The sequence below is a fragment of the Saimiri boliviensis genome, chromosome 15, assembly GCF_048565385.1.
Source record: "Saimiri boliviensis isolate mSaiBol1 chromosome 15, mSaiBol1.pri, whole genome shotgun sequence".
NCBI lineage: Eukaryota > Metazoa > Chordata > Mammalia > Primates > Cebidae > Saimiri > Saimiri boliviensis.
In genome coordinates, this window is record NC_133463.1 from 72,628,948 (window position 1) to 72,653,183 (window position 24,236).

At 42.3% G+C, this 24,236-nt stretch overlaps 1 protein-coding gene across 4 annotated transcripts in view; it reads left to right on the forward strand.

The window, feature by feature from the left end:
• The window catches only part of FER1L6 (fer-1 like family member 6), a 216,575-nt gene that overhangs the window by 17,458 nt on the left and 174,881 nt on the right, over window positions 1-24,236 (forward strand). Inside the window, exon 2 of one of the 4 annotated variants that reach the window (XM_074387107.1) lies at window positions 21,454-21,492. The exons of the other annotated variants lie outside the window; for them this stretch is intronic. Coding sequence (XP_074243208.1) covers window positions 21,454-21,492 — 39 coding nt within the window. The remainder of the gene's footprint in view (window positions 1-21,453; window positions 21,493-24,236) is intronic. 4 annotated transcript variants of the gene reach the window in all.

Sequence of the window (24,236 nt, forward strand, 5' to 3'; positions counted from 1 at the left end):
TGTTTCCCAGTTACAGGACACATCCTGTTGGGGGTATAAGCAATAATTTTAGGGAGTGCAGTGACATGGAACTAAATAATATTGAAGTACAAAAGAACATTATTATTTTGAAAATTATCTTTCGATTCTACTTTTGCCAAAGAAATCTTATCTCTGACAGCTCTAGCTCCCTAAAAGTTACCAATTCTTTTTTGAATAAGGAGAGAATAGGCCTTTTACTCAGAACCATCTCAGGCAACAGCTTCTATTCAAGCTGCAGTTTATTTAACAGTGTCTTTCTTCCCCTACCATATTTATTTTATTTTATTTTTTGAAGTGGAGACTTGCTCTGCACCCCAGGCTGAAGTACAATGGTACGATCTTGGCTCACTACAACCTCTTCCTTCCGGGTTCAAGCAATTCTCCTCCTCAGCCTCCTGAGTAGCTGGGATTATAGGTGTGAGCCACCATGCTCAGCCCCATATTTATTCTTCAAGTTCCTTTCTTAAAGGCATGTGTTACTCGTTTTCTATTTAAAATAGAATATAAGTTTTAATATAAATTTGAAAAAGTAAATGATGAGCTAATTTTAAAAATTAAGTTAACGACCGGGCACAGTGGCCCAAACCTGTAATCCCAGCACTTCGGAAGACCAGGCAGGCAGATGACCTGAAATTGGGAGTTGGAGACCAGCTTGACCAACATGGAGAAACCCTGTCTCTACTAAAAATAAAAAAAAAAAAAAATTATCTGGGCGTGGTGGCACATCCTTGTAATCCCAGCCACTCAGGAGGTGAGGCAGGAGAATCGCTTGAACTCGGAAGGTGGAGGTTGCGGTGAGTCGAGATTGCGCCATTGCACTAAAGCCTGGGCAATAAGAACAAAACTCCATCTCAAAAAAAAAAAAAAAAAAAAAAAAAGGCAGGAAAGCAGGTATAATGGGGAGAAGACTGGGCAAAAAGAGAACTGGTTTCTAGAATTAGATACTTCAGCAAGTACAATAGGACCCTGAGCAACTTACAGCTTCTGTGGACTTCTTTTCCTTTATCTGTAATTAGGGGGTTGGAGTATTAAACACATTCACTGAACACCTGCATTTGCAAAATACTGTGCTTATGAGTATGAGACTACTGTGATGAAAATGGTATGAATTCTACCCTCGAGAAGTTTATAGCCAAAAACAGAATAAGGCCAACCAAACAAGCTATTGCTGTGCTGACTCCTGGCAGTATCCATGGTGATGGAAGACAGAAAGCATATGGTAATTAAAGCCACAAGTTCAGTGATTTTATCCAGTGATTTTACTCTGCTTCATGAACAATATTATGAGAGCAATAGACCAACTATAAAACATTTGCCTTACACTACTTTTAATCTTGGGTACCATCATGTCCGCAGAGATGGGAACACACAGTAAACGGGGATCAACAGACGGAAAATAGAGCGATGAGTTTAAAATGCTGCAAACTGGCTAATGCAAAAAGGAAAAAGAAAAAAAGAAAAAAAAAAAAAAACAGAAAGGTAAAGGATTCACTCTCAGCAGGATTTGGCTGAGTTCTGGCCCTGGTTCTGCCATCACTGACCTGATTTTATACCAGCCATTCAAACTCTGTGAGCCCCAGATTTTTCTTGATTAAATCAGTGCCTTCCCCCTACCCACACCTGATATGCCAAAGGGTTCCTTTTTCTGAGGAAGAGGAGCATCATTTAGCAAAGGGTGTAGGTCTGGCTGTTCCAGCCCTATGGCTGAAGGGCTCTGGACAGCTATAAAGCTCATCACTAGAGGATGTCCCCAAAGCCATTTATGGATCCTGTAAATACAGTGTTTTAAACCAGAGCAGAAAGTAATATGTCCTGTTGCCCAGATCTTCCTCATCTTTCAGAGCCATGGCGAACTGACATGTCCTTGGAGAAGTCTGCTCCCTACCCACTTCCCCGTGTATTCTGATCTATCATAGCATATCTGTGTGTGTGTGTGTGTAGCCTCACACTAGCCTACGAGATGTCAGACATAGGGGTCAGGTTTTCACTTTCCCTCTGTGCATAACTTAGTGTCTGGCACATAGCAAGCAGCACCCAGCGCCTATGCATATGTGTGCACACACATGTGAGTGTGTGTGTGCACAGATGCACAGGCCTGAGAGTGTTGGTGATGAAATAAAATTGGGAATAATTGAAAAAGTCAAGATTTAAAAAAATAAGTTTCTTATTGAGCAACATGAGGAAAAGTATATGAAAAAAAATGAACATCTCAATGAATGATCAAAGTGAAATCATGTAACTATCACTCAGATCTAGAACCAAAGCCCTTTGGCCATTTCCAGCCTCCGTTTCTCCCAATCCTATCCAATTTCACCACTTTCCTCACTTTGTTTTCCAGCTTTTTCTCATGAAGTTTTATTTTTAAAAATTCCAATTTATGGCCGGGTGCAGTGACTCATGCCTGTAATCCCAGCACTTTGGGAGGCCTAGGTGGGTGGATCATGAGATCAAGAGATTGAGACCATCCTGGCCAACATGGTGAAACCCCATCTCTACTAAAAAAAAAGAAAAAAAATGCGAAAATTAGCTGGGCATGGTGGTGCATGCCTGTAGTCCCAGCTACTCAGGAGGCTGAGGCAGGAGAATCGCTTGAACCCGGGAGGTGGAGGTTGCAGTGAGTCGAGATCATGCTATTGCACTCCAGCTTGGTGCCTGGTGACAGAGCAAGACTCTGTCTCAAAAAAAAAAAATTCCAATTTATTTTGAGAATCTGCAAAAGCGTTTCAAGATAGAGTAATAAACACCTGTAGGAATTTTATCTTGATATGGTAGTTAACATTTCACCATCTGTTTTCTATTTTCTCTATCCATATCCTTGCTTTTTTTCTGAACCATTTAATCATAGACATTATAACACATAATCACCAAATAATTCATTATTTTTCATTTCCTAGGAACAAGGGCATTCTCTTAGCCACAATACTCAGTACACAATACTCAGGAAATTGGTATAATACTATACTATTGATACTTCTTTTTTAAGACAACGTTTCCCTCTGTCACCTAGGCTGGAGTGCAGTGACTCAATCTTGGCTCACTGCAACCTCTGCCTCAGGGGTTAACTATTGGTACTCTTGAGGCAGTACTGTTATCTAATTCAGTATATGTTCCGATTTCTCCAGTTCCAACAATGTCCTTTATAGCTAGGACATTTGTATCTTTGGTCCAGGATCCAAACACAGATCATGTGTTGCATTTAGTCACAAGGTTTCTAGTCTCCTTTAATACAGGGCAGTTCTTCAAGCTTTTTGTTTTAAATTGACGTTTTTAGAGTTAAGGTAAGTTTTTTTGCAGACTTTCCCCCTCAATTTATATTTGCTTGATTATTTCTTTATAAGTAGATTCAGATTGAACTTTTTTTCCTAGAAAAGCACATGGATGGTATGTTCTCAATGCATGGGGGGAGGAGGCATGTGATATCAATTGGCTTATTATTGTTGATCATTGTGACCATTTGATAAGTGGTATCAGCAGATTGCCCCCAGCAGCGTTTCATCCCACGGTTTTTGCCTCTGATATGGTTTGGCTCTGTATCACCACCCAAATCTCATCTCCAATTATAATCCCCACATGTTGGGAAAGAGGCGTGGTGGGAGGTGATTGGATCATGGGGGTGGATCTCCCTCTTAGTATTCTCGAGATATTAAGTTCTCAGGAGAGCTGGTGGTTTACAAGTGTGCGGCATTTAACCCCTCGTGCTCTCTTCTTCTCCACCATGGTAAAATGAGCTTGCTTCGTCTTCTACCACGATTGTAAGTTTCCTGAGGGCTTCCAGTCATGCTTCCTGTTAAGCCTGCAGAACTGTGAGTCAGTCAAACCTCTTTTCTTCATAAATTACATAGTCTCAGGTAGTTCTTTATAGAAAGGACTAATACAGCCTTCACTGGTGATTCTTAGTTAATTAATGATCACAATAAGGACTGTAAAATTGTGGCTTAAGTTTTTTTTTCAATTATTTCCTTTATGAAAAAAATATATTTCTCCTTTCCTTTTCCAATTCCTTTCCCTTTTTATTATCAGTACGGGCTTACAGATTATCTATTTAATGTGTTATAATCCACTCTTATTATTTATCTTGATACTCAAATTGCTTCATATTTTGCCAGAGGGAGCCCCTTCAATTTGGCTATGTTCTTTTGACATTTTCCCATCAGTTTTTGAGCACTTCCTCAATTTCTGGGATAGTAAGATATTTCATATTCATTTTAAGAGAGGAATTGAACTCAAGTATCTAACCTCTAGCCGATTAAAATGTTTACAAAAATAGGAAAGTGAGAATCAAAATCCAAGTGCAACAGTGGCAAATACCTCTCTGAACTTTGGCAAAAACAGCAGGCTCTGGACTGGCCTTATCCATCACTGAAGTGCCTAGACACGTATTGCAGGATAGTTACTGCTATCTGTCAGAGGCTTCTGGGTGCAGACCTTGCCGATGATTGAGAGACGCATGGGCTCAGGGAGGTGTAAGCTCCTGAACACCTGCTCAACACAGCTCTTGGCAGTATCCATAGTGATGGAAGACAGAAAGCACATGGTAATGAAAACCACAAGTTCAATGATTTGATCCAGTGATTTTTGCTCTGCTTCATGAGCAATATGATGAGGGCAACAGACTAACTATAAGATTGTTTGCCTTGCACTAACTTTAATTTTGGGTGCTGTCATGTCTGTAGGGATGGGAATGCAAGTAAAGGGCACCAACAGAAGGAAAATAGAGAAAGCAGTGAGTTTAAAATCCTGCAAACTGGGCTAATAAAAAAAAATCAAATCTGAAAATGTTTCTCCAAAGCAGAAATTCCTAGGGTTGGGAACTTTGAGATGGTTTGTATTTCACTTGACAAGGGTCTCCCAAACAGCTGTGCAATGTCAGCTGAGAGTGTGGAAAGAAGTGAATAAGCCTGCATGTTAGGATGGGAAGAAAAATAACCTTTTGGTCAGAGGCATGTCCCTTGGGATCTGATACTACTGTAGGAGGAATGCCAACAGCCTAAGTGAATGGTTCATAGGCTTTAAATTGCCCTCAATCCCCAACCCATTGTTTCAGGCATAGAACCAGGAGATAGACCACATTGCTCAGGGGACAAGTTCCACAAGAAGGCTAAATCCTGGGGATGGCATACAGAGCAGCTGATTCCTCTCTGACAGTGTGGTGTCCTACTTTTTACCTGATTTTCAAGGTCCTTTATATTATCTGCTGAGTTAATTAAAATGTCAGTCTCAGAGTTCAGAAAGTACATTGACATTTTTAGATAAAAGATAATTGCAGCATTTTTTTTTTTAAGTAAACAGTGCTGAATTTTCTAAGGGTACTGTAACATTTCATTTACTTGGACACAACCACCTGGCATTTTCTGGCTCTCCAGTTGTTAAGAGGGTGACTATTAATACGACAAGTAGATCTGTAGCATTCAAGCTGTCAAAAGTCACCCTCCAGGGGATATTCAGTAGTTGAGTCAGCAAATACACCACTGTCTTTTTTTTTTTTTTAAATCTTGCCCATAGCAGACACAAATCATCTATCTCAGCATCAAAACCTTCTGAACCAGTTCTCCAAGGAGCCACTGACAATTGATAAAAGCTTGTATTTATTAGATACCTAGGTCAGAGATCAGACCCAGTCTATTCTCTCACTCCTCCTTTTAACCTCCATTATGGATTAAAATGATAATCCTGATACAAGGGTCTTAACTATTAAAGAACATTTTTTTCTGATACAAAATCTCACTTTTGTTGCAGAGGCTAGAGTTTCATGGAGAGATCTTGGCTCACTGCTACCTCTGTTTCTCGGGTTCAAGTGATTCTCCTGCCTCAGCCTCCCTAGTAGCTGGGATTACAGGTGCCCACCACCATGCCTGGCTAATTTTTGTATTTTTAGTAGAGATGGGGTTTCACCATGTTGGCCAGGCTGGTCTTGAACTCCTGATGTCAGGTGATTCTCCCGCCTCGCCCTCTGTAAGTATTGGGATTATAGGCATGAGCCACTGCACCTGACCTGTTAAAGTATGTTTAAAAATGCTGACTCTTCTAATTCACTGAACAAGGGAAACAGATTAAGTCAATTAACAATTTTTAAAAACCCTTTCCATTCATCAAGAAAGGCCTCTTACTAATAGACCTAAATTATTTTATCCACCTAGCTAGATATTATAACTTTTATGACAGGTCACCTCCTAGACTGCTGGTTGGCCTGGAGACCAATGACCTGGGCCAGTGGGAAGTCACATAGTACCAGAATGGCCTGATCCCTGAGAAGAGGTCTTTGAGAGTCTCATCCTATGGGTTTAGGGATGAGCAGAGACCACCTAATGCTCATAGAAGCCTTGATACCCAGGTTGGAAAGAAGATAGGAAGCAGTAACAATCTGTTGGAATGAATTTTTTCGTATAAAATTGCTTTTGTTTTCTCATCTAGAATATTACCTTTAGAAAAGGAACTTCTTTCTGATTCTTTTGTGTGTACTTATGGCCTAATATAGATAATTGGCCAGTAATATAGATAATTGGTCAGTAATACAAGATTTATAATATGATTTTCAACAAATATTTAATAAATTTGCTTCACTTTTTCTATTTCAGAAAACTTCTTTTTCTGATATCAAAGTAATTGATGGGCCTTGTTCAAATATTACAATATATAGAGATATATAGGAAAGAGAAAACACCCAAGAGATGATAGAATAAAACAGAGTACTAAGAGATGTTAAGAAACATCAGTTGCAATCTCTGATCTTGTGCCAGTAAGGCTAAATGACACCTGATTAGTGAAGTGTTTGCTTATTACATTGTAGGTAATCAACAGGAATGAGTTCCTCCAGCCTATCGTACCAAGTACACCTTCTTTTCATTACTATGCTTTGCAAGGAGAGAGAAGAAGGAAAAGCTGTGTAGTTCAAAAGGTTGAATTCCCTGTAGGCTCATTTTAAGTCTCTTGACCCCAAAGTGACCCTTGTTTGCATCTCCAGAAAATTTACAGAAAAGCTGCATCATGACTCGCATCTCCGGATTTATTCCCTTTTCATTCAGGTGTTGACTCATGAACAGGAGTTGAGGTCTAGTCACTGACATTTGACATTTGGTGGAGCCTTTTTTGTTTGTTTTTTGAGACCAAGTCTGGTGGAACCATTTTTAACATAACCTACTGGATAATGTCTACAATAATAAGTCTAGTGTTATAACTTGCAGATAACTTAGAATCTGTTGCTTGTTTAAAAGTTTATAGAGTTTACCTGACTTTTTTCTTTTTCTTTTTTTGGAGCCAGGTCCTCATTCTGTCACCCAGGCTGGAATACAGTGTTGTGATCTTGGCTCACTACAACCTCTGCCTCCTGAGTTCAAGTGATTTTCATGCCTCAGCCTCCTGAGTAGCTGGGACTACAGGTGTCCATCACCACACTTGGCCTTTTTTTTTTTTTTAAAGTAGAGATGAGGTTTTACGCTGTTGCCCAGGCTGGCCTCAAACTCCTGAGCTCAAGCAGTCTACCCGCCTTGACTTCCCAAAGTGCTGGGATTATAGGTGTGAGCTCCAGCACCCAGCCTTTTCCTGACTCAAGATGATGCCTATTTCAAATATCCAAAACCATCCCATTTTCTAAAAATAGGAACAAAGCTGTAACATAAAGGATAATTGCTTTTCTTCTTCAAGAGAAGAGTACATTGTTTGAGGGTTGCCTGGGTCACTTCTTTTTATGCCTGCTTTTCAGCAATTGTATTGCACATCCACCTGGGCCTAGCAAGGGAAGAAAATATCAAACCATCCGTTTTGAGGCTCTTTAGCAATGCCAAGAGAAGCAGAAGTTTGTACTTGCTGGAAGGTGGGGCTTAGCAGCATGTCTCAAATTACGGTCTGTGAAAAATTAATGTTCCAGTCTCTGTTGGGGTGAGCTAAATGAAACATCTTGTTGTCCCTTCGGTTTGGGAACCATGACATTCTGATACTTTTGTATTTTTGATGAATTTTATTATATATTGTTGAGTCTAAGAAGTCCTAAGAAACCAGGTTTACTCCAGTGTTTTCAAAATGCAATTCAAAATGGAGGCTCTTTATTAGTGGAAGGTCTTTTTGTGAATCCCAAGGTCTGGATTACAGTGCCGTTTGGTCCTCCAAGAAGCAGGTTCCAAGATGACTTTACTGGAGTGCTGGAGAGTTATTTGGGGAGCGTTAAGGGGAAGGAGCAGGAGAAGCAAGATGGGACTTTAGGCTTTGTGGGTCTGATGCCTGTGACAGAGGAGGAGGGAAGGAGAATTGCGTAGGAAGAATCTTCTAAAAAAGTTTCCTACAGGTCGGTGGGGAGTCTTATGTCCCACGTCACCCATTAGAGGAGTCCCACGTTTTGCGGGAAGGGGCTCGAGTTAGTTTGCTTGCTGCGCTAAGCCATAGGATGCATGGCCTCGGTGTGATGCAGTGACCGGCAGGAAGGCTCAGCAGCTGGGGCTGTCAGTCAGTGTGCTCCCTGCAGCTGGAGATTGAGCGGCATATTTTCGTGACCACCCCTATTTCCAGTTGTACCCCTTGTTAGAGTAAGTCACTCAAGGCTTCTGGAACCTAAAAAGTTCCTCTATCAAATGGGGGACCTGTCCTTTCTACCTGACACAGCTACAAATGTAAGCTCTTTGCAATTTAGAAAGCATTCTAGAAACACAGAGGACTATTATGAAGGGGTGGCTGGAGGCTTTTCAAGTGTATCAGCTACTAGCCTGGCACTGTCTCTTGACCCTGAGGCACTGTCTTATTCATCATTGCCCTGGATTTCCCACAGGCCAGCCACGGTGCTAGGCGTCTAATAGGCACTCATCAAATGTTTGTTGAATTACGATAACAAGTGTGAGTTCTCCAAGGAAACACTCTGTGACTAAGGCTGTACATGGGATAACAATTGTAGACCCTGAAATGCGTTTCCTCTGGCAGGAAGCAGAGCATGGGGGAGGATGGTGGGGGATTTCTGTTGATGTAATCTTCCCTTGAATCTGGGTCCTGTATAGCCGTTCATGGTAAGAGTATTATTCCTGGCAGAGGGAAGAAGGCTAGGGGAAGAGTTTCACATTTTTTGGGGAGGGGAAGGAGTCTCACTCTGTTACCCCGGAGCTCACTGCAACCTCTGCCTCTTGGGTTCAAGCAATTCTCCTGCCTCAGCTTTCTAAGTAGCTGGGACCGCAGGCACCCGCCACCATTACCAGCGAATTTGTAAATTTTTAGTAGAGACAGGGTTTCATCATGTTGGCCATGCTGGTCTTGAACTCTTGGCCTTAAGCGATTCGCCCACATCATCCTCCCAAAGTGCTGGAATTACAGGTGTGAGCCATTGTGCCTGGCCAGAGTTTCACATCTTTTTGCTTTGCAATATGATCTCTCTTTTGCAAATATAAAATAATTCAGATGTTAATTGAATTGTAAAGAAAATTCCCAAATGTTATTCTAGGTAATTGTAGGACATCCCCCCAACCCTGAAGTTTATTTTCCAGAGCTGTTTGCACTGACTGCTTTGAGTTTTACCAACTCTTCCTTCCTCTGCTTTGGGAATGTCCTAGTCAGGGCTAGATGTTTAAGGAACAAGCACAGGGAAAGAGGGAAAGGAAAGGCATGGAGGAGATTTGTAATGGGGTAATTTCTCAGAGTTGACTGTAGCTCTTCTGTTTGGCTCTAATATCCTGATGGGTGGCAGTTTTGTCTATTTCTTTTTGTACATTTATTTGTGCCAGGTTGGTATTATTTTGTTCGATAAACATTTGTGGAATGAACCTAGGAATTAATTATGCATGTCTACTGTATGCTGGGTGCTGGGGTGATAAGGGCAAACCAACTCATGCCCTCGTGAAACTTTTTGTCTAATAATGAAAGTGAACAGTAATGGAAAACGGCATAAATAAAATTACAAACTGTGATGAATGATGAAAGGAAAAAGCTCTGGGAAACCGGGGAGCTTAGATAGAGCAGGAGACGTGCATAGTCTGGTGGGGAAAGTGGGAAGGTCAGGGAAGGCTTTTCTGAGAAGGTGATGTTAAGTGGCCCATGAAAGATGGGACAGTGTTAACCAGAAAAAGAGGTATATGAGGGGCATTTGGATTCCAGCAGAGAAGAGCAGGTGAAGAGATCTGGAGGGAGGGAGGGAGGGAGCATGCTCCAGCTGAGTGTGGTGTGGCCAGTGCAGTACAAACCACAGGGATACAGTAGGATATGAAGCAGAGAGATTAGGCTACACAGTTGTCCATTTGGTATTTCCCTGTGCTGTGCCATCAATAATCCTTATTGGATGTTTCCTGTGTGAACAGATAATTTCTGTTGATGTGATGTGTACTGTCTCTGGATCACATACAGCAGCAGCATGGTAAAGATATAATTCTGCAGAAAAATAAAAGGAGAAATAAAATCTGGGAAGAGGGATTTGAACTTTAGATGCAGAAAGCTTTGGACTCGTGGGGTTATCGAGCTCTGACGAGAGTTGGCATGGGATCTTTTTGTGAAGAGCAGAGCAGGCGAGGGAAGGAGCTTGGCTACCTTGAAAGAGTGCTGGATTAGGGGTTCCAGCTCTTGTGGTGTCATGAGCAGCTGTGCACCCTTGGACCACCTCATCTTTTAAATAATCACTTCCCCCAGTGGTAACATGTGAGGTTGGCATTCAACGACTCTGACCATCTTTGATTCTGAGTGGAATCAAATCCATCATGATGGAAAATGGGGGGAGGGATGCGCTAGGGAACCCACTCTGCGAACCCCTGAGCCCAGGCCCCTTCCTTTGCAAGTCTTTTTACAATACGTATGGAGTGGAGGATTATGGCTCAGTTGATCAAGCTGCCTCAGGAAGTACTATTTTTTTTTTCTTTTGAGAAGGAGTTTGCTCCAGCTCATGTTGCCCAGGCTGTAGTGCAATGGCATGATGTCGGCTCACCCCAATCTCCACCTCCCAGGTTCAAGTGATTCTCCTTCCTCAGCCTCTCAAGTAACATGTGCCACCACGCCAGGCTAATTTTGTATTTTTAGCAGAGACAAAGTTCCTCCATGTTGATCAGGCTGGTCTTGAATTTCCGACCTCAGGTGATCTACCCGCCTGGGCTTCCCAAAATGCTGGGGTTACAGGCATGAGCTACTATTTAACTGCTTAGTCTGTACCTGCAGAAGCTTCTCCTTAACTCCTCCCCACACTGCAGGCTGCCTCCCTCCATGGTGCTCTGCACCTTAAAGGCTCCTGCACTGTTGCTGACCCACAGGGGTAGCCTCTAGCCCTCACCACCAGGTCTTGTCTTAGCACCATCCCTAAAATGCAAAGCTGCATGGTGGGAAGCGCCCAGCATTTCCTTTTCCATGACGCTGTAAAGAAGTGCTAGAGAAATGGACAAGGGGCAATGTATTCCTTTCCTGGGACTGCCTTGGCCATGTGCCACAAACATGACTGCTTCAAACATCATCATCCTCTCAAGAGTTCTGGAGGCCAGAAGTCTGAGGTCAAGGTGTTGGCAGGATCATGAAGACCATGGGGGAGAAGCCTTCCTTGGCTCTTCCAGCTTATGGTGGCTCCTTTTTTCCTTGTCTTGTGGCTGCGTCACTCCAGTCTCTGCCTCCATTCTCACAGGGTCTTCCATTCTGTGTGTCTTCTCCTTTTATGTATCTTAAAAGGACACTTGTCATCGGATTTAGGGGCCACCGGGTAATCCAGGATAGTCTCTTCTTGAGATCTTTGATTATATTTGCAAAGATTATTTTTGCAAATATGGGCACACTCACAGGTTTCAATGTGTGGATATATCTTTAGGGGAACCACCATTCAATTCACTACAGATGGTGATTTCAGAAGTTATTTGACCTATCCAAAGGACTTACTTTATTCATTTTTCTCCCTGGTAAACTTGATGTCTTTGAAATAGCCTCAGAATGCACATCCCAAAGGTAAGCCACAGAGTGAAGGCAGCAGGCTGAAGGGTTGGAGAGCACAGGCTACTGGACCAGGTGGCCTCAGTTCAAATCCCAGCACTTGCCAACATCGCTGTGGCTCAGTTTTGCTATCCGTACAATGGGTATGATAATAGTACTGCCTTTGCAGGCTGCTGTGGAGCTTGTATGGGATAACACTTGTAAAGGTAGCTAAATTTTGTCAGAGGAAAGTGCTAAGTAAATGTTAACTATGATTATGAAGTGAACAATAAAAACATGAGCAGGGGGTGGTGAACATGATTAAAAATCCAAGTTTGTCTGGACGGTGGCTGGACCCAGGGCATTAACACTGTGGAGCTAGGGCTCTTTTGAGTCCTGATCGACCTATAATTACCTGCCTCTGACTTGAAATAAAACATATTGGCAGGCCCTCCTCTCAAGATCTGCTCTGAGCTTCTGTGTTTGCTGATCAGAGCCAGGCTCTGGCAGCCAATCTGAACAGAGGACACTCAATTTCAAACAGAGATAGGGAACTGCCAGGTGCACACACACACAGAAAGGGCATTTCCTGGGAGGTAGCCTGCTGTGCTCCCTGGGCCACTGAATTCCCAAGGGGAGCTTTTCTTCTTCCAAGACAGTGGTGGTTGCTGCCCTTCCTTGGCCAATTCACAGGAGGACCCAACCTCCTCGGGTCCAGGAAGCTGGTGAGTGTAAGTGCTTCTGGGCATAGTCAGGAGCCTCACTGGTCAGGTGAGATCTGGTGCTCTGTTTCTCATTACTGAACTCTGCCCACAATTTGCTGTAGCCTGGGCTTCTGGAAGCCCTTGGAGATGCCATTCTTTTGCTTGGCCTTAGAAACCTGGGCTGTCATAGGTGAAAATGCAGAGAGGGCAAAGGGGCTGGTGTCAGACTGCTGTATGGCTCTAGGCAGGTTCCCTAACCTCTCTGAGGTGAGGTGTTCTGCATTATGTAACTGGAGATTGCATGGTACCCTACTCTTACTAGGTGCTTGAAAAATGGTGGCTGTGATTGATATCTGGCAGGAGAAGATCTGACAGATCAGGGTTTGATTGAAGCCCTGAGACCTTAGGCAGGTTGCTTAACCTTTTAGAAAGAGATTAAACACCCCACTCAGATGGCTGATGGGAGAATTAAGCGGAAGAAAAGGTATCTAGAGCCTTTAGCCCAGTGCATGGCTCATTCTATGTGCTCAGTGAATGGCAGCTGTTATGACTGTCCGAGAGCAACTTGAATAATGATAAAATGAATGAATATATGTGTTAGGTATACTTAACAAATATATGCATCTTATCATTATAAATGTATTATGTATTATATATTTAATATATATATTTAACACATATATTCATTTGATTATGAAATATATAGTCAACAACTGTATATTGGCTCAGTTCAGTGTGGTGTAGAAGGAGAAGCTTCAGTCAATAACAGGAAGACCTAGCTCTGTCCTCAGCTTGGCCAATTCATAGCTGGGTAACTTTCAGCAAGTTGTCTAACCTCTCAGAGCCTCCATTTTCTTGTCTTCAAATACTAATAGTAGCTATTTTCTATCATACGCAAGGAGCTAAGTGATACATATATAAACACACACACACACACACACACACACACACACACACACACACTGTGTTTCTCTCTCTCTCTCTCAATCCTTAGCACTCTATGAAGTAGATATTATTTGATACCCATCTTACAGATGAGGAAGTATAAGCATAGAGAAGTTGTGCAGTTTTCTCTAGGTCACACAAACCATATGAGGTAGAGGATAACCAGACCTGGGCCTGTGTCTTTCCCAGTATGCTGTGAAAATGCTGCCAGCCTTCTTTCCCTCACAGGGCTTCTGCTAGGGTTCCATATATGGCAAATGCTTGGAGGACCGTAAAGCCTTGTATGACTAGGACCTGTAGGCACAATTTATCTGCGCAGGATCTTGGTCCATCCTTCTTGTTTTACATGTGTGACATATGTCTCTCTGTAAGTTGAGCTTTTAAGCAGGTACAGGGAGTGTTGCATCATGTTTATGTTTAAGTTCAATACATGGATTTCTCCATTTCTGATTTTGCTCCCATCATAGATTGGGGATCAATGAAGCGTTCCTCGTTGTTTGTGTAGTTGGTTTATCATCATCGGTAGCAAATCTTCATTGTGTTCCCTGTGTTCAAGGCCCGAGACCAGGTGTGACTTTAGACCTCCTTTCGTGTTTCTGAGTTGAGACCAAGAGGATGGACTGGCAAGCCCTGTTTGTTTGGGAGTCATACGTTTTGACCCTGAGATGAGGCTGAAATTCCAAGGATAGCGACTCCTGGACAAGTTGACAGGACTGAGCTCTCCCCCTCTTCAAGAGGCTCCAACTTCAGCTTCTGCAAAAGTTATTTATCAGGAACCTGAGCAGTGCCTTGGTGCTGTGAGGGAGAGAAGGTTTGATAGGATTCTGTTGTTTTGGGGGTCTTGTAAATCTCATACAACAGGCTCATGAAGATAAGTTGTTTTATAAAGCCTCTCCAAAATCCCTTGAAAGTTATGTTTGATTGAATGGATTGACAGATTGAGTCTTCAGGTTTATTTTTTCTGTGCGAGACATCAATGAAAACTGAAGCAATAAATTTCTGGTGGAGACTTTTAAGTCATGTCTGAGGTATGGATGATTGGAAGCTGTTTGTGAGCAATTGCATTGAGTTGCCTCATTATATTTCAAGTTTTAACTGATTTAGAGAGCATCATTTGACTGTGCTAATTAAAGTTTTTATTCTTGGAACTGATCAGCTTGAGTGAAGAATAGTTTTTCTCCTCTTGGTTATAGAAGCTATTAAAGAACTCAAACATGCAAAGAAAGCTCCTTTGCAGGTCATGTTTGAAATAACATAGTCATTCATTTTCAACATTGAACTGCTTTTGCTTTCAACAGATATAAATTTCCTTCCATATTTCTTTTTTAAAGTATCTACAGAAAAATAATTAAGCTATTACTTTTAGCCACTTGGAACATTGTATGTAATGTGTAGGAGTTCTGAAGTAAAACTCTGTTGAAGGAAAAAGTCCATTTTTGACTGAATGGGATTCAAAGTGCGTCTTTTATCAGAGGTCACCTGGCCTAGTTTAGAGAGGAAGCATTGTATGGGGGGGTTCATGCTTGCTAAGTTCTTCGCATTTCTAGTGGCTAAATACAGGACACATGAACATCCAGAAGTGCTAGCTCTTCGCATGAACAGATTTATGATCTTGAACTGTTCTTTCTTTTCAGGTTGGTGGGGTTTTTTGTTTTGTTTTGTTTTGTTTTTGTTTTTGACAGAGACTCACCTTGTTGCCCAAGCTGGAATGCACTGGGGCAATCTTGGCTCACTGCAACCTCTGCCTCCTGGGTTCAAGTGATTCTCCTGCCTCAGCCTCCCAAGTAGCTGGGATTATAGGCATGTGTCACCACACCTAATTTTTTGTATATTTAGTAGAGATAGGGTTTTGCCATGTTGGCCAGGCTGGTCTTGAACTCCTGACCTCAAGCAATCTACCTGCCTTGGCCTCCCAAAGTGCTAGGATTACAGGTGTGAGCCACTGTGCCTGGGCTGAATAGGTTGGTTTTGATTGGTGGGTTTCAAACTTTAAAACTTAAATTGACGTATTATTCAAACTCCTTAATATATAAAACATAAAAATGGATCCCCTCAGATATGAGAGGAGGGGCGGTGTCCACATTGGGCCACCGTGTTATATACTGAGTCTTCCTCCCACATTGGAACCCTTGGTGCAGACCCCTGAGCTTGATGATTATAATCTTTCCCAGTTCAAACAACTGAATCTTTTCCAACTCCTACTTTAGCTCAACTTGTTGTCCCTAGTCATTCTGCACAAAGACAGACATGGACGTGACTTTATTATTTCATCTCTTCTTGACCAAATGGGTTAGTGTACCAGGGCCTAGTGCAGTGCTTCAAACACAACGAGGCTCTGTGTACTTTTTTTTTTTTTTTTGAATGACCATAAGGAACTGGTGGTAGAGAAATAGCCAACCAATAAAAGATATTTAAGTGTGATGAAGAGAAAGAAAAAGGAGGATGCATTAGAAGTGATTTTAAGAAATGGAGGGAGACTGAGGCTGGGTGACACGCAGAGCTGCCGCTCTGTAACAGAGTACTAATTGTTTTTCAGGCCCCAGAGTGAACAATTTCCTTTTTCTCCCCAGCTCCAAGATGAGTATTAGGATTATTATCTTCTGCCTGTGTTCTCAGTCTTGGAATGATTTTAACTCTTTTCTTGTTATATGATACGTTTTTAAATAGGACCAAAGCACTTCCATTGAATTCCTGTGGAGCTTTCTATCCACAGACTCCATCTGTCCATCCATAAGCCAACATTCATTGAGCCTTGCCATGTGCCAGGCATGGTGCTAGATGCTGAGGGTGCCTATGTAAACAAGACATGATTGTTGCTTTCAAAAGCTCAGCATCTAATAAAGGAGAAGGATGTCTTTTCAAGTAACTGTAATGATCCATGTGGTAAGTATATAATAGAGATAAGAACAAAGTGCTAGTGGAGTCCAGAGGAATGAATGACTTGTGACTCCATTGCAAAGCTGGAGAATGCATCCTATCAAAGGAGGCAGTTGAGATGGGCCTAGGAGAAAGATCTGGATGTTGCTAAGTAGAGATGGGAGAAGTCCCCTTCAATGGAAGGCCTACGGTGGGCAGTGGTTCATGGACAAGAGAATGCGATGAGTGGAGGAGAAGCTGTCCCTCAGACTGGAGTACAGGGTTTGAGGATCAATTGCTGCATTGATGAACTGAGACTATATTGTGAAGAACCCTAAGAGACATTCATAGAAGGTTGCACTGGTTTTTTAATTTAATTAATGTGTGTAGAATGTAACACTTCAGTGTTTACAAACAGTATTTTGGCTCTATTATCTCATTTGATATCCGTGATGTCCTGTAAGAGAGATATAACTTACCCTCCATTTTACAAATGAAGAAACTGAGGCACAGAGAGGTTAAGGATTTACTCAAGGTTGCATAATTAGCACGTGGTTTAACTGATTCTTGAAGCCAGGGCTTTCAGTCTAAAGAGCTACACTTTTTAAACATTAAATCTTGAAGCATAACATATAAACATAAAAAGCCACACCCACAAATCCTCAGCGTATGAATTGAAAATTTTTACAAAGCAAATGTAGTAAATAATCTCCAAATCAAGTTAGGGAAGTTTGACTTCTTTCTAATATTGCACTTTCCAATCTACAAGCATGGAATATTTGTCTTATTTTGTAATTTCAGTGTATAGATCTTGTTTATATTTCTTAGACTTATTTCTCAGTGTTTGAATTTTGATGCTATTATAAAATCTCTTATTCCAAATTTTAATTTATGATTCTTTGCTTTTGGTATAAAGAGGTACAACTTACTTTCATATATTGACTTTGTTTTTAAGTATCCTGCTAAATTCAGTTAGTAATTCAACCAGACCAACACTATTGGATTGGTCATGGCCTCCAGTGCTGTGATGAATAGAACGGAAATAGTGGGCATCCTGACTCCACCCACCCCCTTTTTTTTAATATCAGAGGACAACTTTCATTGTGTACTGATATGATATTGGTGTGAAACTGACTCAAGGACTTTGTAAAAATTGTCAGATTCAGAAAATTCTGTTCCTCTGGTTTGCAAAGATGGTGGTGGAGTGGAAGTTTCAGGAGGGAGGGAACAGAAATAGAAAGTCCAGTTAAGTCGGAACTAGCACCAGGAGCCATGTGGACCTAGAGGAGGGAATGCATGGGAGAGATGTCCTGGGTTCCTCTATTTCCCCAGTCATTCTTACTTGATCATTGTTCATCTCAGGAAAGTTTCAAAAGAAAAAAAAAACAGTAAAAGTTGCCAGGATTCTCTTTCTCTGAAGTCCTAAGTAGTGTTCTTGAAGATATTAATAGGTATTTAATGATACGGGTGTGGCAGTCAAATCTATTTGGAAAAGTCTGAATACAACAACCCCCTCTTAGGGAGTCACAGTGCACAAAGCTCTGAGAACCTTGCAGCAAAGGCGGTAATTTAATTTAACACAGCACCCATTCTCCTATCTTTAGTGTCCACAGCATCAACAAAAAGGAGGTTTAGAGGAATTTCATAGATCTGCTCTTATCAAATTTAGGAAGTTTAATGATTCCTATTTGTAATAAAATCTGTTATGAGTCAGTGTATCGGTGTTCCTGAGGTTATAACCATACCCTTCTCTTTCCCCTAGACATTCAGAACCAATTGAGAAAGAAACCCAGGAATCAAATAGGGATCAAAATATTACCTCGATTGCTGGTAAAGCTCAATTGGAGAAAGCTGTTTGGACTGGAGTCCAGATTGGTTTTCAAATGCTTCCCTCTGAATCAGATGGACTTGTCCACTCAGCTGCAAGGAGGAGAAGCCCTGTTCAGTGGTTACTTCCACTTGCACAGCAGAGTAGAAAGTAGAATTCAAATGTTCTGTGGGCAGGTAGACCCAAAGGAATAAAGACCACATGGGAGTAAGAGCTTTGGACCTTAGCCCTTCCCAAGTGAGGACTGTAAACCTAATGCCATACTCTAATAATTCTACCAAAAGATAATTACGCAATATATGGGAGGAAGAAGGTTTGTGGAGTGAAGAAAAAGCAGAAAGCCTAACAAAGATGGGAGCCTGGAAATTAATTTATGCTGGGACAAAGGGAGGAAGAACTGCTTGTACCAAGTGCTGAGAAGCTGTCTGTGGTCTATTTTTGGCTTAAAGGTTGATTCATCATGTTTAGGAGAGTGGAGAGCAGGGCTTTGATTAGCTGGGATATAAAGAAGATGGAATAGGAAAGATGAACCATTTTCTTAGAGGCCCAGGCAAGAGTAAGTTTTAGGCTGCTGTATGGGCATCTAGCAGCCCTAACTGTACTGCATGGTTGATGTGACTTGCCAATGTTTATTTCTCTGTTTTTCTTGCACTGTAACCAGCTCAGTCATGTGCGATATGCTGATGCTTAGCTGTAGAGGGGGAGGAGCAGGAGAAGATGGAGGCCAGTGATCCGAGGCTGAAAAAGATCCCCCAACCCCTGGAGGATGGTTCCTATCATGAGCACTGCTGGCGTGCCCCAGGGTGGGCAGGAAGCATGCAAGAAAAAGACCTCCATTCACCTGGGGCAGTCCTGCAGCCTTGCCTTCTTGCCATCTTGCTCTTGAACACTTAGCAATTTCTCTGAAGGGCTAGGAGAGGCTGGCTTAACAGGGATGGGCTTTACACAGTGTGGCTCTGAATTATTCCTGAGTCATTCTTGGTTCAGAGAAGCCACAGGAAGAGGAATTAATTGGCATTCTTGAGGGTGTATTTCCTAGGCTCAGTTGACTCTTGAAGGTGAGCTGTTGAGATTCTCAATCATTGTCTGCTGAATTGTTATATTTGAATCTCATTATAATGGTTGAGGGGACTGGAATGTACAAAATGAGGGCCAAACACAGAAACATCCACTTACTGTCACAGCAAGAGAGAGGATTCCGAAACAGTCGGCAAGAATGAACTGCTTCCCATGAGACTGGGAGCCAGGACCCATCCATTCAGGCCATTAGCCTTGCTTGAGACATTTTTGATCCAAAAGAAGATTGTGCTTTTTCTCCTAAACTTGAGGATTCTGTTCCTCCAAGGCTGAGCTCATTCTATGCATAAGTAGAGAAGGTAACCAATTCTGTGGGCTAATTGTAGGGGTTGGGGTTGAGTGGAAGGGAAGTGGAGTTGGATTATAAAGTGCAGCCTACCCAAATGTATCTACTAAAGGCTCTGAATTTAATAAATGTCATCATTCAGTTTGGTTAAGAAATTCTGCTGTTTCTTTTTTTTTCTTTGTCTTTTTTTTTTTTTTTTTTTTTTTTTTTTTTTTTTTTTGAGACAGAGTTTCACTCTTGTTGCCAAGGCTGGAGTGCAATGGTGCAATCTCGGCTCACAGCAACATCTGCCTCCTGGGTTCAAGTCATTCTCCTGCCTCACGCTCCCAAGTAGCTGAGATTACAGGCATGTGCCAACACAACTGGCTAATTTTGTATTTTTAATAGAGACGGGGTTTCTACATGTTGGTCAGGCTGATCTCAAACTCCCGACCTCAGGTGATCTGCCCGCCTCAGCCTACCAAAGTGCTGGAATTACAGGCATAAACTACCTGGCAAGGCCAAGAAATTCTTTTAAATTTCCCTTCAATTTCTCTTTGAGAGGATAGCTGTTTACAATTCTCTTTGAGAGGATAGCTCCTTGGTACTATTTACTTAAACACAGGGTTTGTAATCCATTGCACATTAGAAAGAATCACCAAGGGAGCTTAAAAACCACCAGGCCTTGCTTCCGTCACTGACCACTAAAATCACACTCTCGAGGATGGGATCTGGTCAAGTGTGGAGCACAGTTTTAGAAAGCTACCCCTGTATGGATTAGATATGTAGCCAAAGTTGGGGCATCATTGCCTTGATGAAACAGAACATTCAATAGGTAAGTTTTGATGAGAAGATCATGTGGGGAGAGAGAACTTCCAAAAGCATGACGAGACAGGATATCACATGGATTTATATTTTAATAATTTCTGTTGAAATCTACATCACAACGGTTTCTATGTGTAGTGGTTTGCATTAATGAATACATCCTAGTCTTAGAAAGTAAGATGAGTACCTAGATAGGACATCCTCAAGAAGGCATTTCCCAGCAGGCTACTGGAAATTTACCTATAGGCTTTTCAGATAACCTTTGAATGATGGAAAAATGTTGTGATTTTGTTTTGTTTCAAGATAGACCTCATTATATGCAAATTCCTTTTTTGGATGAAAAGACTTCATCAAATATATAAATTTTTTTAAGTGTGTAATGATTTCACATAAATTCACAACTCTGCTAAAGGTTTTTTTTTGTTTTTGTTTTTTTAATTTATATTTTTTTCTGTACTGGGTGTTATGGCTTTGGGTTTAGAAGGTGAGGTGCACACGTAACCTGCATCCTCAGCCCTCTTAGGTAGTGAAGAGAGCAGCATGGGCCAGTACTGGGCATGCTGTTGACACGAGTAACTTAGTGTTTGGCCATTTGGCCTGAGCTGCCTCCATTCTGCAGTGAAGGTAGAGGAGGTGATTCCGGAAGGGGAATCTGGTGACACAAGTGGGAGAACACATGGTGACTCTGGCTGTGAGCAGTTTTCTAATCCTGACTCTGCTGAGCCATGGACATGACATTAAATTAGCTATTTGTAGAGCTTTTAATAGTTCAGCATGAGGACTCAATAAGGTAATCTGTGTAACATCCCAGTGAGAAAAAGCAGAACTAAACTTATGGGCACTTCCTGAACAAGAGGAACAGAAGAGGAGTCTGGAGCTCAGAGAAGTCCCATGTCCAGCCCTAGCGACATAGTTGGAGAGTGGCGTACATGAGACCCACAATCCCGCAGTCCAGCCTCTTTCTTGTGCCAGGCTGACTGCCTCCCTGCAGTGTGGGCCTTGTGGTTAAACACTGAGTAATTCTACCAGAACAGATGTGCTGAGCAAATCTAACATGTGCCTCATTTAATGCTCTTATTGTTTGGATACAGATATCGGAGTCGCAGTAGCTTTCACCCTGAGGAGACCAGGTTGGTATGGGGGTTCCCGTATATCTCTTGACTTATCTTGGGGATGACCCTGGGAGAATATTCAATAGATCCTAAACCAGAAAGCTCCATACTTTTTGTGAAGTGGGAGGGTTCTCATGCTGGAATTCTCTGCAAAGTAGAGGAGGTGGGGGACATGGGGGCAGCTGTCTTAGGGACTTACCAAGTAAGTCTTCCTGATTTGGTGATTGATTCCAACACATTATCTGGAACCCCTGAAAGCCTCTCATTTGTCAGAAAGGTCAATAATATTATCTTCCTCATGGTGTGCTGTGGGGATCCTAGGAGATAATGTGTGTAAAATGATGTTCCTGGCACATAGTGAGTGCTTTATACAGTTGTAAAAAATTTTAAACTCATCTTTCCTTGTTATCAATATTGTGACAATTTGTAGCATGCTTTACACTTGATAAACATTGTTTCCTATTTTAATATCACCCTGTGAATTGGGTAAGAAATGTTCTTGTGTCACATGGGAAGAAATATGCATCTGAGTTAAGTATCCAACCCCAAATTCTAGAGCTAACAATGAATTCAGGCAGGTGCCCAAGCTGAGCCCTGTGTTTCCAGTTTATTTTCTACTGCCCAATCTGCCAGTGACACCATAATTCTGGGCTGGTGAGCCATGCTGCCTCTTAGTGCTCAATGTCACAAGGCTGTGGAGAAGAAATCAATTTTCATCAAGAAACCTGTTCATGCTGGGAGTCATGCTGGGTGTGCCCTTGATGACTGACTCACGGTTTCAGGCAAACAACCTTGTGTGTTTGTGATACTAACATCAGCCCACCCAAGAAGACCAAGCTAGTTGTAAATCTTTTGGGCATTCCTGAAAGTTTATTTGGCTTACTCTGTAGGGGACCTGAGCTGTGCCTCTCCTTCTCAACACGGGTCTGCCTTAGAGTAATTAAAAATTTCTGAAGGTGGTTTGAGACATCAGTATTTTTATAAACTTTCTTAGGTAACTCCAACTGGCAGCAGGGTCCGGAATGCTTGGCTTTAGAGGGGCAGGGGTGCCTGTCTGTAAGAGGTGGGGCATGTCTTCCTCTTCCCCTGCTCATGACAGCATCTTCAGCCATGCCCCAATGCCTCAGGCACTGGCTTTCCTACTGGAGAACTCAGAACGCTGAGGCCAGCCATGGCGAGAATGTCAGCTCCCAAAAGGAACCTTATGTCTCCCTCGGTAGATACTGTCTTTTATTATTAGCAACTCCCTATTTGTGAATGGGAGTCACTTAGCTGCTTCAAGCAGTCTCCAGAGCCCACTGGCCAGGTTTCCAGATTCTGCCTCTGTGAGCTGATCCTGGCAGAGAGCACCTGGGGACCACAAATGCCGATTCGGGGTTGGGAAGGTACTAGCTTTAGGTCCCCAGCTTGGGAACTACCCTTTGAAAACAGAACAGTGAAAACTACTATTGGAAGTCCTCCTTGTGTATGTTCTCCAGAGATTCCTGGGAGACTTAGGATGATGTTCTCATCAGAGGGTGATGGCAACTCAAAGGGAGAAAATGTTATCTCCAAGAAGGGCACTTATTTAGCACTTTCTGTATACACTGTCCTAGGTGCTCTGCTACATTGCCTCATTTTATTCTCACAACAATCCTGTAGAATAGTTATTTCCATTATACACAGGAGGAAACTGAGGCTCAGAGAGATACTGGACTTGCCCAAGGAGTTAGGGGTCCTGTCCGTATCTGGGTGCTTTCAGAGTTCATTCTTTTCATCATAATATATCTCAGGGTCTCAAAGGACCCCTGAATTTCCCTTGGCAGTCCCCATTTCTGATGCTTGTCTTCTCTACAACATCCTTTAACAGTGGTGCTCAGGCCTCTGCTTGCTCACCTCCAGGAACGGGAACCTCATTTCCTCCCAAAGTAGTTCACTCCACTGTTCAGACAGCACTGATGTGATGGCTCCTTAATTCCTTATCTGAATCAATGCAGGTTGTATATAGAATAAGTAAGCAAAAAAGTGAATAGAATAAGTGAATGAGTTGAGGGGACATCTGTCTCCTAGTGCCTTCTGCTTATTGGTCTTAATCCTACCCTAGGACAATAAGAATAAAGTTTATTGAGCAAATAGTATGTTCCAGGTACTGTGCTAAATGCTTTACATTTATTATCTCATTTCACACATGAGGACCCTGAAGCTTAGAGAGATTAAGTGACCTGGTCAAGGTTGCAAAGGTAGTGCTGGGATTAGAATCCAGGTAGTCCAACTGTGGAGGCTGATCTTAACCACTGCATTCCACACAACCTAAGTCCTAAACGTATCAGCAAAATGGGAGACTGATCGTTCCACTGCTTTTCACGTTTCAGGCCTACAGATGTTTACCAAATGGGGTTTGAGCCTTTGTTGTCATCTCCTCCCTTTGCCTGCAAATGTCCACTTCCTCGTTCCTTCTCCTTCTCTCTCCAAGGCTGACCAGCCTGCCTACACTGAGGCCAGGACTTTTCCCCAGCCTGGTTTCATCCATCTGTGCCACAGAGCCCTGTTCTCAGCAGTCCCCCAGCTCAGAAAGGGGTTATGTAGGAAGCTGGCAGAGACAGGAATGCTCTTGTCTGTCAGAGACCATAGACTGGGAGCTTCATGCGATGAGAAGGAGGCTTACAGTCATGGTGTTGGGTGCCTATAATCCCAGCTACTCAGGAGGCTGAGGCAGGAAGATAGTTTGAACCCAGGAGGTGGAGGTTGCAGGGAGCCGAGATTGTGCCACTACACTCCAACCT